The 15596-nt window shown below is 40.6% G+C and overlaps 2 protein-coding genes across 2 annotated transcripts; both read left to right on the top strand.

The window, feature by feature from the left end:
- Positions 1–9755: 9755 nt before the first annotated feature.
- LOC140450617 (uncharacterized) lies at positions 9756–10184 on the top strand. Its single transcript, XM_072544275.1, has 2 exons — positions 9756–9874; positions 9929–10184. Exons 1-2 carry the CDS (start codon positions 9756–9758, stop codon positions 10182–10184), a joined length of 375 nt encoding a protein of 124 aa, XP_072400376.1.
- Positions 10185–12746: 2562 nt separating this feature from the next.
- Positions 12747–13670, top strand: LOC140450615 (uncharacterized). Its single transcript, XM_072544274.1, has 2 exons — positions 12747–13059; positions 13108–13670. The coding sequence occupies exons 1-2, from the start codon at positions 12747–12749 to the stop codon at positions 13668–13670; spliced, it is 876 nt and encodes a 291-aa protein (XP_072400375.1).
- The last annotated feature ends 1926 nt before the right edge of the window (positions 13671–15596 follow it).

Here is a 15596-nt window from a genome sequence, read left to right as displayed (position 1 = left end):
TATCATAATTCAGTTTTCTTATCTCTACCTAGCAACTGTGAGGTTTTGTATATCGCATCAAACTTCTAGCCTTCAACTTTATCAATTTCATTGTTATGTTCAATCATTATTTTATGACTTAGTTCATACTTTGCTGAGCTTCGACAACCTTGACGTTTATTGTAGAACAAAAATATACAAGGTATATCGGAATTTTTTTCATGCATCTTATCGTCGCTTAAGATGCAAAAGCTCGTAACCCACAAATAGGTTTTTTTATAGGAGAATAAAAAACTATTCTCTGCAAGTGAAAATCGTCAAACCCAAATAAATAATTATTGATTTAATATCAAGGCATTCTTATATTATATTGTAAAATACTCAATTTTTTTGATTTTCAAAATGATTTTGGTCTAACGGTGGGTTACTATGCCAAATGATGTTGCAAAATGTGGTTTAAGTATTTTATCGAATTAAAAAGTTATTTCGAAATTAAGTTTTATTTATAACTAAAGTACATATTATTAAAATGATTTTAAACAGAAATAATTAATTATGTTTGATATTATCGTAAAAGTAATGGCAATCAGGAGGGATAACAGATCTTGACGATGTTTCCATTTCTGAGCCTTTATTTTTCTTTTTTCCAAATTCATTTGGGGCCAAACACGGCATATTTCTTTACTCCTGCAAATGCTTCCAGTTTTCTGCACATATCTTCGTTCAAGGTCCACGATTCAACACCATAAAAAAGGACAGAGCAGACGTAGCATCGCAACATTCTTACTTTTGTATCAAGAGAGAGGTTGCGACTCTTGAAGAAGGCCCCGATCCAATTGAAGGTGGATCTAGCTTTTCCGATGCGTGCTCTAATCTCCTGGTTGTTGGCCCATTCTTCATTTATTATGGTGCCGAGGTAGTTGTAGTGCGTCACTCTTTCTATAGGGGATTGGTTGACGTAGAGTTGACCTTCTGTTATTCTTTTCTTGCAAATTATCATAAGCTTTGTCTTCTTAACATTTATATTAAGTCCATATTGTTGACTGTTATACGTGATTTTGTTCATACGAAGGTCTTCTAAGTTGTCCGCAAATACTATGTTGTGGTCTGCATATCTGATGTTGTTTAGCCGGTAACCATTTAGTAGAATACCTTTTTCAGTTTCGTGCAAAGCTTCGATAAATATTCTTTCACAGTACAGATTGAAGATTAGAGGAGACAAAATACAGCCTTGCCTCACTCCACGCATGATTTTCACATAGTCAGTGTGTTCACCTTCAACTCTGAGATTTGCTGTCTGATTCCAGTAGAGACTTCTAATTATTTTCAGATCTTGGTTGTTAATTCCAGATAATAACCAGACATGCGTATACGTCGCAGTTGACGTCTCTGCATCTCTGGAATAAGACTTGTACTGAGAACAAAGCATCTCTAGTAACAACAGCATTTGTGAACCTGAACGGGTTGGGGGAAATTTGACTTTCACACAGCTTGTAGATTCTCTTATGAATTATCTTTAGGAATAATTTTAGGAGATGACTCATGTGGCTTATAGTACGGTAATCTTCGCAATTTGGTTTTTGGAAGTGCAATAAACTCAGATTTTAGCCATTTTGTTGGTATTTCTCCAGAGTTGTATATGTTGTTGAATATCTTTGCGATTATTGCTATTGATTCGTTGTCCATTAGTTTGAGTAGTTCTGCTTGTATATTATCAGGGCCTGCCACTTTGCCATTCTTTAACTGTGTTACAGATTGTCTCACGGCCCGCTCTCACAAAAACTATTATTTGTTTTATTACTCTAGTTAAAAATACTCTATTAAAATTAAAAACACGTCTTAGTTAAAAAAGACATTTACACTGAACAAAATCGTTCACTCTTATTTCTCGCTCAGTATATATTTGGAAATAAATTCACTTTTAAATAAAAAATGGAAGCTTTAAAGAAAAAGCGCAAATCACTTAAAGCATCAATTACACGTATATCAGAATGGTTTATAGCCAATAAAGATACAGAAAACGAAATACTTGATTTCGAAAAAAGGAAAGAAAATTTTTTTAATTTTTTCACACAATATGAACAGATTCAATTAGAAATCGAAAAGACTGATGACAGCGAACAGCAATCAGCTGATCGATCAAATGTTGAAGAAAAATACTTCAACACGCTCAAAGGTTTACAAAGAAAAATAATAGAATTAAATTTAACAGAAAATAAAACACCTAGCTCAAACAATAATGCTGTTTCCAGTGCGAAACTTCCTGAAATTAGCATGAAAACCTTTACCGGCAATTTCTCAGAATTCAATGAATTTTTTCAACGAGTTGGAACTCTGATCACAAACAATTCAAGTTTAAATAATGTACAAAGTTTTATATATTTAAAATCTTTCCTCAAAAGAGAACCTTTAAATTTAATCAGTAGTATTGAAGTAATAGATGCAAATTTTGCTATCGCTATAAAAACGCTAAAAGCAAGAAATGGTAACAAATCACGAGTGATTAGTACTCTTCAATCTCTAGTCAAATGCACTCCTCAGGTACTAAGAGATTTTCTTGTATACACGAAGTAAACGCTTCAAGCTCTTAGTAATCTCGAAGTTCCGATTGAACATTGGGACCTCCTTTTAATAGAAATATTTTTAGAAAAAATAGATTTTGCTTCTCACAAGGCTTTCGAATACGAAGTAGGTTCTAAGAATGTTCCAACACTCATTTGAATTTATAGAAAAAAGATGTGATGTTTTAGAAAAACTTAATTACACTGGAATTCATTTTTATTTCTACACAGTGTTTCCATTGTGATATTTGGCAGATATTCAATTTTGTTTTTTTAATAATAACTTTTCTAACTTTGTTAATTGAACTAAATTTTTAACTGTCAGTTAATTTGTAGTTATCAAATATATAGAAGAAGAAATAGTTTCAAATGTGGAAGCGGCACTCCGCACAATTCCCAAAATTCCAGCCGACCGTATCCGCTTTGACGTCGCTAAATGTCTTGATACAGCCAAAATCCCTACTTCCAATATATCTCGTGAGGAATTCATAGCTCTCAAAAATCTCCGTTCTCTTTCTGAGATAATAATCCTTCCTGCAGACAAAGGTAATGCCACAGTCATCCTGGATACTCCTTCCTACATAGAGAAAGTAAACGACTTACTTAGGGATACATCCTGTTATAACACAATTTCTCGAGACCCCACTCCTAGAGTCGAACGCGAAATTTCCCATGCCATCAAACAATCCGATCTTTCCGATGATGTTAAGAAGTCCATAGTTCCGAAAAACTCCATCTGCCCCAGAATTTACGGTCTTCCCAAAATCCATAAAGACAACGTACCTCTTCGTCCCATTGTGACTACGATTAACTCTCCTACCTACAAACTCGCAAAGTACTTGTCGAATCAGTTTAAGACCTATACTGGTCGTACCTCTTCTTATGTCCGAAATTCCACACATTTCATCACCTTAATCTCCTCCCTCACGGTCGATCCCCAAGACATTCTCGTCAGTTTCGATGTATCATCCCTATTTACTAATATCCCCATACATGACTCTCTAGTTGTTCTGCGAGATCACTTGACCAATGATAACAAGTCTTTGGTTTTGGCAGATCTTGCGGAAAAATGCCTCCTTTCAACATATTTTTCTTTTAGAGGCAATTTCTACAAACAAATATCTGGAACACCAATGGGTTCTCCCCTTTCCCCTGTCATTGCTGACATTTTCATGGAAGCCTTTGAGTCTTTAGCCCTAGAATCTTACCCCTTAAAACCAAAAGTCTGGTTCCGCTACGTTGATGATACATTTATCATCTGGCCCCATGGTCAACATACCCTTTCTCCCTTCCTAGATCATCTTAACTCACAACATCCGAGTATAAAATTCACAATGGAAGTAGAAAATAATCGGTCCCTTCCCTTTCTCGATGTGTTAGTCACCTCCAAGCCCAATGGCCGATTGGGTCACTCTGTTTATAGAAAAAAGACTCACACGAATCGTTACCTACATGCTTTATCACACCACCATCCTGCCCAAAAGAATTCTGTGATCAACTCTCTCATCCATCGGGCCATTTCGATTTCTGAACCTGACAACCTTAGAGAAGAACTTGGCCATCTGCAAAAAACCCTTGTCGCCAACGGTTACTCCAAGTCCACAATTCAAAATATTACACACCGACATCTACATCCCCCTTTACACCCTAGGACGACAAATTCAGAATCTTCGGGTAATACTCCTGTGGCTTTTCTTCCGTATATTCGAAGTGTCACTGATAGGATTGGCAAAATTCTTCGCAAAGAAGGTATCAGGACTACTTTTCGACCACCCAAGAAAATATCACAATATCTACCCTCTCCTAAGGACCCATTACCGCCCCTATCTTCCTGTGGTGTCTATTCTATTCCTTGTTCATGTGGACAAGTGTATATTGGCGAAACTGGTCGTTCCGTCAAAACTCGGATTCAAGAGCATCAAAGATGCATTCGATCAGGTCTTTTCTCCCATTCTGCAGTTGCAGAACACTGCCAAGAAACCGGTCATTCCATATTGTTCGAAAAAACTCATATTATTTCTAAGAGCCCCTTCTTTTATTCCAGGAAAATCCGCGAATCTCTAGAGATCCGAAAAAATCCACATAATATCAATCGAGAGGAAGGATACTACTTGTCTCCCATCTGGAATCCCAGTCTAGAGCCGCCGTCCGGTCCCGCTACCACGATGCAGCCACATGATTGGCCAGCGCGCGCTTCTTGACGTTCGCGCCACGGAGTGTGCCGATACGTCCCGACACGACAGGTCACCGCGACTATAAATAGAGCGGTAGCGGAGTAATCGTCGGATTCACTCCCTGCCTCTCGACGCGTTAGTGTTCTGAGCTGTTGGACGTGAATCCCTGTCCTGGCATTTGGTTTTCACCTCTGGCTGCGTTGAGTAGTTGAGTTACTGTGACCAAATGCCCATCTTGGTAGTTAGTATTCGCCTCTGGTTGCGTTGAGTAACTGAGTTACCGTTGCTAACTACCCATCTTCCTGTTTTTGTCTCTTTTTCTTTTTTGTTCTCCTGAAGAAGCTACATATAATTGTAGCGAAACGTCGAGATGAACCCACTTTTGGGTCACTCACAAATGACACGGTCCAAACCCGGAAGACGAATAAACCATAATTCTGACTCTGGCCGTGGAAGCCTACGATTTCATTTGACCAACCTCTACGGGGAGGTTATATTCCGCAAAACCTCAGAGTTCTCCAATCTTCGCTCTAAAGTTTCATCTCTACTTTCTTCGCTCACCTTCCTCTCTAGATGTCGTGATAATAACTTGGTTCCCAATTTTCTTGTTCTAAAACATCACATTTCCTCTTCATCTTCTTCCCGAATTCTACATCGAGCCAGCCTATCTCTACTTCGTGAACGGATTCAACATATTCGGAAAACCCTTAATTTTCAATCCCAAAAACTTTTTAAGCTGCATCTTGAACTCTCCAGTATTCTTAGTGTCGATGATTGGTCACTTTTAGACCGCATTTCCTATCATCAAGCCGATAAAATCCTTCTTCTAAGCAACGAAACTCACAAAAAGAAATTCCAATCCCTTGTATCTAAGAAAAAATCACATTCCACCACTTCTACTTCTCTTTCACCTCTTACTAACACCGTCGTTAATCTTTCTTCTCACCAATTAACAAGTGCAGAAAGCAGTCTTCTATCTAAAGGTCTTAATTTTGCTATCACTCCTTCCAGAATTCCTACCGAAGAAATAGTTTCAAATGTGGAAGCGGCACTCCGCACAATTCCCAAAATTCCAGCCGACCGTATCCGCTTTGACGTCGCTAAATGTCTTGATACAGCCAAAATCCCTACTTCCAATATATCTCGTGAGGAATTCATAGCTCTCAAAAATCTCCGTTCTCTTTCTGAGATAATAATCCTTCCTGCAGACAAAGGTAATGCCACAGTCATCCTGGATACTCCTTCCTACATAGAGAAAGTAAACGACTTACTTAGGGATACATCCTGTTATAACACAATTTCTCGAGACCCCACTCCTAGAGTCGAACGCGAAATTTCCCATGCCATCAAACAATCCGATCTTTCCGATGATGTTAAGAAGTCCATAGTTCCGAAAAACTCCATCTGCCCCAGAATTTACGGTCTTCCCAAAATCCATAAAGACAACGTACCTCTTCGTCCCATTGTGACTACGATTAACTCTCCTACCTACAAACTCGCAAAGTACTTGTCGAATCAGTTTAAGACCTATACTGGTCGTACCTCTTCTTATGTCCGAAATTCCACACATTTCATCACCTTAATCTCCTCCCTCACGGTCGATCCCCAAGACATTCTCGTCAGTTTCGATGTATCATCCCTATTTACTAATATCCCCATACATGACTCTCTAGTTGTTCTGCGAGATCACTTGACCAATGATAACAAGTCTTTGGTTTTGGCAGATCTTGCGGAAAAATGCCTCCTTTCAACATATTTTTCTTTTAGAGGCAATTTCTACAAACAAATATCTGGAACACCAATGGGTTCTCCCCTTTCCCCTGTCATTGCTGACATTTTCATGGAAGCCTTTGAGTCTTTAGCCCTAGAATCTTACCCCTTAAAACCAAAAGTCTGGTTCCGCTACGTTGATGATACATTTATCATCTGGCCCCATGGTCAACATACCCTTTCTCCCTTCCTAGATCATCTTAACTCACAACATCCGAGTATAAAATTCACAATGGAAGTAGAAAATAATCGGTCCCTTCCCTTTCTCGATGTGTTAGTCACCTCCAAGCCCAATGGCCGATTGGGTCACTCTGTTTATAGAAAAAAGACTCACACGAATCGTTACCTACATGCTTTATCACACCACCATCCTGCCCAAAAGAATTCTGTGATCAACTCTCTCATCCATCGGGCCATTTCGATTTCTGAACCTGACAACCTTAGAGAAGAACTTGGCCATCTGCAAAAAACCCTTGTCGCCAACGGTTACTCCAAGTCCACAATTCAAAATATTACACACCGACATCTACATCCCCCTTTACACCCTAGGACGACAAATTCAGAATCTTCGGGTAATACTCCTGTGGCTTTTCTTCCGTATATTCGAAGTGTCACTGATAGGATTGGCAAAATTCTTCGCAAAGAAGGTATCAGGACTACTTTTCGACCACCCAAGAAAATATCACAATATCTACCCTCTCCTAAGGACCCATTACCGCCCCTATCTTCCTGTGGTGTCTATTCTATTCCTTGTTCATGTGGACAAGTGTATATTGGCGAAACTGGTCGTTCCGTCAAAACTCGGATTCAAGAGCATCAAAGATGCATTCGATCAGGTCTTTTCTCCCATTCTGCAGTTGCAGAACACTGCCAAGAAACCGGTCATTCCATATTGTTCGAAAAAACTCATATTATTTCTAAGAGCCCCTTCTTTTATTCCAGGAAAATCCGCGAATCTCTAGAGATCCGAAAAAATCCACATAATATCAATCGAGAGGAAGGATACTACTTGTCTCCCATCTGGAATCCCAGTCTAGAGCCGCCGTCCGGTCCCGCTACCACGATGCAGCCACATGATTGGCCAGCGCGCGCTTCTTGACGTTCGCGCCACGGAGTGTGCCGATACGTCCCGACACGACAGGTCACCGCGACTATAAATAGAGCGGTAGCGGAGTAATCGTCGGATTCACTCCCTGCCTCTCGACGCGTTAGTGTTCTGAGCTGTTGGACGTGAATCCCTGTCCTGGCATTTGGTTTTCACCTCTGGCTGCGTTGAGTAGTTGAGTTACTGTGACCAAATGCCCATCTTGGTAGTTAGTATTCGCCTCTGGTTGCGTTGAGTAACTGAGTTACCGTTGCTAACTACCCATCTTCCTGTTTTTGTCTCTTTTTCTTTTTTGTTCTCCTGAAGAAGCTACATATAATTGTAGCGAAACGTCGAGATGAACCCACTTTTGGGTCACTCACAAATGACACGGTCCAAACCCGGAAGACGAATAAACCATAATTCTGACTCTGGCCGTGGAAGCCTACGATTTCATTTGATCAAATATATAAGTTGTAAAACGAACGTATTTCTTCTATTTCATACCGTAGATTCATTTTACCCTTTAAAATATTATTTATATTATTATCTCTTTCAGATACAACTTGTTATTTGACTGTATTAATTTATCTTTATGTATAGTATGTCGTGTTTTTAGTGTTTACCGCTAGATAAATAAATCATAGTTTATTAAAAGTGTATTGCACTTTTTTAGATTATGATTAAATCTTCTGAATAACTAGTCATATTTGTATAGTAGTTTTATTATTATTGAGTCCGGCCCTAATCCCACCGCCATATTTGTAGGATAGTTAGCCACACCTACTGACGCCGTTTTTAATAGGTATACACGTTAATATGCTCATAGCTTCTCCAGAGATTCTATCTCGATGGTTATTTCATACTCTCACATTACATAAAGATGAATTTAAAAAAATGCATAATAGAAATGCATTGAAATGATATATAAATTCATAGTTTTTAATTAAATTAAATTACAGATGAAAAATAAAGATAAACTAAACATTACACTACATTAAACTAAACTTAAATTTATTTTATAACTTAAACTTAATTTATTAATTTGCAATGTTTAACTGCATTTAAAGTAAAAGAAAAATCAGAATGACGGTATTAGATTTTTGTTTTGATAAAGTGCAGCAACAACCGTTGATACGTATTTCGACCTCCTTAAGTCTCTTCAGAACGGTATAGCCACTGCTCTGTGGCTATACCGTTCTGAAGAGACTTAAGGAGGTCGAAATACGTATCAACGGTTGTTGCTGCACTTTATCAAAACAAAAATCTAATACCGTCATTCTGTTTTGTTATTTACTTCGTTGGAAGTACGAGAAACTGAATTCACTACGAATTTTGACTAGGATGAACGGCTTGTGGAATGCAATTTTAGATTCCCTTGCCGAGTAATTCATCCAGCTGTTTGTTTCGCAAATTTTAGGAAACACAGTGGTTAAGATTTGAATTCGGTTTCGCTAAGTAGAAATCGTTTGATTTCTCTTTTTGTTAAAAGAAAAATATTTATGAATGCTGTTTTATACTTATTCTAAACTTGTATCTTCTCATAACACAAATTATAATTTCGTAAAAGTAAATTTATATTTTAAACATTCATATACATATTAAAATATGGCAACACTGTGACGCGGTGTCTAGGTTAAAGTATGTATTTGGTTATGTTGGGTGCCCTAAACTAAACTAATCATTGTCCAATTTTTTCTTTTTTTTAGTCTTTTTTCACCCAAATCTGTGTTACCGGTCACCGGTCCTACTGCAATTTTGCCTTCCAAATTCGGAACACATCTGTTTGTGACACGGACACAATGCGTGCGCATATCGGAAATGCTTGACGAGATCACGGTTTGTAGACTGTGTGGCAGATTAACAGTTAACCTCCAGCCACACATGGATTGACTGTGCTACCGAAGTGAGGGAACGTCAACGGAGAAAAGAAGAGGAGATCAGAGCAGCTAATGGCTGTCAGAACACGATCACACGGTGAGGTGACAACGAAAAGAACTCTTACAGTTTTCTTACTTGTTTTTAGTATATAGTTTATTATTAATAAATCAATAAAACAATTTAAAGTTTGCCCAGACTACTTTGCTTCCCGCAAACAGGCCACATTGGTGACCCCGAGAAAAAAACTGTAAGTACAACGTTTTATACACAATTATAACAAACACCGATCAAACAATGCCAAACACTATGAATATTACACCGTGCGAAGGCGATGATCACTCACTAATTGCACGGGTAGACATCAAAGCGCCAGAGTTTTGGCGCACTGAACCAGAACTATGGTTTCTTCGGCTGGAAGCGCAGTTGTAACAAGCCAAAATCACAACTGACAACTGTAAATTCGACCATACTGTTGCTAGTTTAAACCGTGAAGTACTTATAGAAGTAGCAGACATAGTAAAGAATCCCACTGCTGGCAATGCCTATATACAACTACAAGCTCGACTTCTCGACAGGTATGGCACCAGCTCAGATGAAAAGATCCACAAGTTGATGGAACTCACTCTGGGTAACCTAAAACCCACTCAACTACTCTATCGAATGCAAGTTTTGGCCATGGATAGCATTAGTACGGAAGTTCTCAAAAATTTTTGGTTGGACCGTCTACCACCTTAAGTTCGAAGCGTTATATCTATTCTTGATGGAGACCTAGAAGAACTTGCTAAGAAAGCCGATACGTACCTCCGGTGTTCCAGTTTTCTAGTCATGGTTGTTATAGAAAGCTCTACCTTAGAAAAAACAGTGGCTGCATTGAGTGACCAAGTGAATGCTTTATCCAACAGATTAACTGTAGCTGAAGAAGGGCAACAGATTCAAATGGTCAAGAGTACCAAGTCATAATCTGACGAAAAGTGGTACTACCATCGAAGGTTTGATGCACAAGCAAAGAAATGTAGACCACCCTGCAATTTTACAAAAAACAATCAAAGGGCGCAGTAATAGCGGCAACCGCAGCCCCTCACATACCATGCCGCCTCTTCATTACCGATAGTGCTCTCCAACTTCAGTTTCTTATTGATACAGGGGCAGACCTAAGTGTGCTTCCACGTAAAATCTGCACTAAAGACTCAGCCCAGCACTGTATGCCTGGATTCTGCCACCGGATCGTGCATCCAAACATATGGTCAGAAACAGCGCACACTAAACCTTGGTCTATGACATTAGTGTAGACATGAGAAACAAACGACTAGTATGTCAAGGTTTTCGAAATGCTGCCCAGACGTTCCGGAGATACCTCGATCACCTTTTTCGAGAATACTCGTATGTGTATGTATACATTGACGATATTTTGGTTGCTTCGGAGACTGAGACTAAGCATGAGCAACACCTGGCATCAGTACTTCGGATTTTGGAAGCAAATGGACTCCAAATTAACAAGGATAAATCAAAATTCCATAATCGTGAAGTAAACTTCATGGGTGCAATGGTATCCCCAACTGGCGTTCGTCCATTGCCGGCTAAAGTTAGCGCGATTCGCAAGTTTCCACAACCTACCTGTGTGTCTCGTCGTGTTAGGGTGCCAGAAGTAGGCTTATCCACTGCCCATCCTTATGATCGTCCAACTGTTGCTATACGAGAGGATACTGAAAGAGTCCAGCACTATATTGAGACTTGAGGTACACCAGTTTTCTCTAAACCACGAAGACTTCTACCAGACCGTCTTCAAGCTGCACGAGCAGAATTTAACGAGCTGATGCAGGCAGACATTATCCGACCATCAAAGTCATCTTGGGCCAGTCCGCTTCACTTATTTCAGAAGTCCAATGAACGATGGCGTGCCTGTGGAGATTTCCGCCGTTTAAATGCCATGACGAAAGCAGATCGCTACCCTATACCGCACATCCAGGATTTTGCTAACCAGCTACATGGTAAGAAAATTTTCTCTTGCATCGACTTGGTACGTGCTTTTGACCAAACTCCATTCCATCCGTAGGATGTCCAAAAGACGGCTGTAATCAACCCCTTTGGGCTGTACGAGTTCCTCCGAATGCCGTTCGGTTTTCGAAATGCTGCCCAGACGTTCCGGAGATACCTCGATCACCTTTTTCGAGAATACTCGTATGTGTATGTATACATTGACGATATTTTGGTTGCTTCGGAGACTGAGACTAAGCATGAGCAACACCTGGCATCAGTACTTCGGATTTTGGAAGCAAATGGACTCCAAATTAACAAGGATAAATCAAAATTCCATAATCGTGAAGTAAACTTCATGGGTGCAATGGTATCCCCAACTGGCGTTCGTCCATTGCCGGCTAAAGTTAGCGCGATTCGCAAGTTTCCACAACCTACGACCTATCGACAGCTACGACGATTTCTGGGTATGCTTAATTTCTACAGACATTGGTTACCTAATACTGCCAATGGGCTAATGCCACTAACGGAGTTATTGTCTCAGCAAAAGAAAAAGCAGCAAGAACTAACATTAACACCAGCAGCCGCAGCAGCTTTCACCAAGGTAAAAGAACTCTTGGCCGCGTCGACTGAATTGGTCTTTCCAGCACCAAATGCCCAATTGAACATGTCAGTTGATGCCTCAGATGCTGCCATCGGCGGTGTTTGCAACAGCTTATAGGTGAATACCTACAGCCCATCGCTTTCTTCTCTCGAAAGCTTTCTAGGACGGAGCGAAACTACAGCACTTATGTCTGAGAGTTGCTTGCCATATTCAGTGGCATACATCACTTCCGCCATTTTCTTGAGGGCATGCCTTTTACCATTTATACTGATCACAAGTCTTTAACGTTTCCCTTCCAACAGCGACATGGGCGGCAGTCTCCACGACAGATACGTCAACTAGAATTTATTGGCCAATTCTCGACCGATATTCGACATATATAGGGCGCAGCCAATATCGTTGCCGATTATCTCTCACGACCTGAAGTAGACGCTATCACAACACCCATTATCATTGACTATGACCGGCTATCCGAAGCTCAGACTACAGATGAGGGTCTTCAACAGACCCTGGACGATCCTGTCAGTTCCTTATAACTTCAAAGCATAGTTCTACCAGATAGACAGCGACCTATTTATTGTTCAGTCCAAGCTGGTCGTATACGAGTTTATGTGCCAGCTGTGTTCCAAAGAGATGTTTTCCTGAAGTTCCACACGCAGTCCCACCCAGAGCATGCTGCTACATTACGAATGATTGCTGAACGTTTTGTGTGGCATAACATGAATCGCCAAGTCAAGCAGTGGTCACGAGAATGCATCCAATGTCAACGTGCCAAAATTGGACGTCACACTGTTACACCTGTGACACCTCTAGGAATGCCAGACGATCGATTCGCACACATAAATATCGACATCGTGGGCCCACTTCCAGCAAATCAGAACTTTCGATACCTGCTCACAATCATCGATCGTTTCACAAGATGGCCAGAGGTCATACCTATCTCGGAGATTACAACCGAAGTTGTCGCGCAGAAGCTCCGTGAGAGATGGATATCCCGGTTTGGGGTGCCAGCAACCATAACAACGGACCGAGGTAGGCAATTTGAGAGCCAGTAGTTTCGCCAGCTCAATGGATTTCTAGATGTACAACATATTAAAACCACTGCCTACCACCCACAGTCAAACGGATGCATTGAACGTTTCCACCGAACGCTCAAGGCTGCTCTCATCGCCGCGGACACAGTATCGTGTGTTGAAGCCCTCCCTCTGGTCATGTTAAGCCTTCAAAATACTTTCAAACAAGACATTGCATGTACAGCCTCCAAGTTAGTGTATGGTACCCCAGTGAGTCTCCCTGGACAGCTGCTTCTCCCTAGTGCTGTTCTCCAACGACTACGTGAGACCATGGGAGCATTGCGTCCTGTACCGACGAGCAACCACTCAGCCCGCACTGCCTTTGTCCATCCGGATCTACAGACTACGAGTCATGTGCTTGTGAAGACCGATAAAGTGAAGCCTCCTCTTACACCTCCCTATACCGGCCCATTTAGAGTGTTAGAAAGAAGTGACAAATTTTTAACTGTGAATGTCCAAAATGTTCCTCAGCGAATTTCATATGCCAACCGTCTGATGAGCAACACAAGTCAACATAGCCGTTCGAAACCAGCAGGTTCCTCACTGAAGGGGAGCCCTGCGGCAGATTAATAGTTAACCTCCAGCCACACATGGGTCGACTGTGCTACCGAAGTGAGGGAACGTCGACGGAGAAAATAAGAGGAGATTAGAGCAACTGATAACTGTCAGAACACGATCACACGATGAGGTGACAACGAAAAGAACTCTTACAGTTTTCTTACTTGTTTTTAGTATGTAGTTTATTAATAATAATAATATTTATACGTGACAGCATGCGGGACGTCGGTGGCAGGGTGTTGAGGAGGCGGGCCCCTGTCATACAATCAGCTACAGCCCAACAAGAACAACAACCACAAGAGCTCCACTCGCTGAATGTTTTGCGCTGGAACATCAGCCGGCGCTCACTCAAGCGGGACGACCGAGGCAGCGCATGAAATGGACTATGTCCATGAATGAAAATATTTTGCGTTTTTATTATAAGGTGACAAACCTCGGTCAAGGAACGATTGGCTATCGACAAAATCTGTATGCCGAATTTTGAAGAGAGTACCCAGAAATCCAAGTATCTGAACAACGAGTAGCAGATCAATACCGGGTAATTATCAGAAATAATCTCATCTCAGAGACTAGACGCAATACCATCAGAAGCGAAGTCGAACGGGAGATTCATAATCAAGAAGTAGTTGGAAATCAAGCCCTTAACGAAATATAAGAGCCAATTCCTGAGGTTGTCATACAAGAACAAGAAACTCAACCTGATAATACACAGCAGGCAACGAGTTGCGCGATAGCCTAGTTAACGAAATGGCACGCGCAGTACAAGAGTTTAATGGAACAAACCCACTTAGAAGACCACCGCTACCAAGAGTAAACTCTTGTAAGAAACTAGGAGTGCTGTTACAAATTTTGAACACTGAAGTCCTGCCCAATTATGTCGTAGAAGCCAATACATTGGAATATATGCACACGCTGATTTACTGTGCAGCAACAGCAATTGCTAATGTTATGGGCATTAAGACCAGAACACGACGGGGTACTAATATCGGAGGGACAGATAACAGAGTTGCACCTTGGAAAAAACGGCTGCTAAAGAAAATTGAATCATTACGTATGGACATTGGTCAAATCACGGAATATGTTCAAATAACAACAAGTAGAAAAGTAATCAGAAGAGCTGAAGAAATAATGCTAACCACCGCAAGACACTCACAATATAATCCAGAAAACAACACAGCACAACAGTGCCTGGATACATTAAAACAAAAGCTTTCCGTTTACTCAGGCAGACTAAGGAGATACAAAATTAGTAACAAACGAAAATCTGACAATACGCTTTTTGAAAATGCCGAGAAGGCGTTCTATCGGAAACTCAATTCTACTGCAGAAAGTGCCAATAAATCTTACCCAAGCCGAGAAGAAATCCATGAGTTTTGGGGAAATCAACTTTCCACACCAGCTGCTCTTAACACCAATGCTGGATGGATCGAAGATACGGCGCACAACTGCCAACACTACGTTACTGCTCCCTACGAACCCTTCACTACTGAAGAAGTTTCAAATATTATCAAAGAGCTTCATAACTGGAAATCTCCTGGACCAGATGGCGTTCAGAACTTCTGGCTTAAAAAGTTCTGGAGTATTCATGAGTGCCTATCAGCAATAATTAATCACACTATTTCTAATCCGCAGGAAATACCATCTTTCCTAACCCAGGGAACAACTTATTTAATTCCCAAAGATCAAAATAACACCCAAGATCCAACCAAGTATCGCCCAATTACTTGTCTTCCAACTGTGTATAAATTGGTCACATCCTGTGTAGCCCGGCGTATCAACCAACACTGTGCTCTAAACAATATCATAGAGCCTCAACAGAAAGGATGCGCTAAGGGTTCCATGGGCTGCAAAGAACAACTTATCATCGACTCTGTCATCTCTAACCAAGCATATAGCAAAAAACGGAATCTCTTTACTGCTTTCATCGACTACAAGAAA

This window comes from Diabrotica undecimpunctata, chromosome 9 (genome assembly GCF_040954645.1).
Source record: "Diabrotica undecimpunctata isolate CICGRU chromosome 9, icDiaUnde3, whole genome shotgun sequence".
In the NCBI taxonomy this organism is placed as follows: domain Eukaryota; kingdom Metazoa; phylum Arthropoda; class Insecta; order Coleoptera; family Chrysomelidae; genus Diabrotica; species Diabrotica undecimpunctata.
This window is presented reverse-complemented; position numbering and strand designations above follow the sequence as displayed.

Bases quoted from the DNA above. Each gene is read 5' to 3' on its own strand.
- LOC140450617 (XM_072544275.1), top strand. From the start codon at position 9,756: ATGAATATTACACCGTGCGAAGGCGATGATCACTCACTAATTGCACGG. The intron at 9,875-9,928 runs GTAACAAGCCAA...TACTGTTGCTAG, and splicing joins CTTCGGCTGGAAGCGCAGTT to TTTAAACCGTGAAGTACTTA.
- LOC140450615 (XM_072544274.1), top strand. From the start codon at position 12,747: ATGAATCGCCAAGTCAAGCAGTGGTCACGAGAATGCATCCAATGTCAA. The intron at 13,060-13,107 runs GTAGGCAATTTG...ATGGATTTCTAG, and splicing joins AACCATAACAACGGACCGAG to ATGTACAACATATTAAAACC.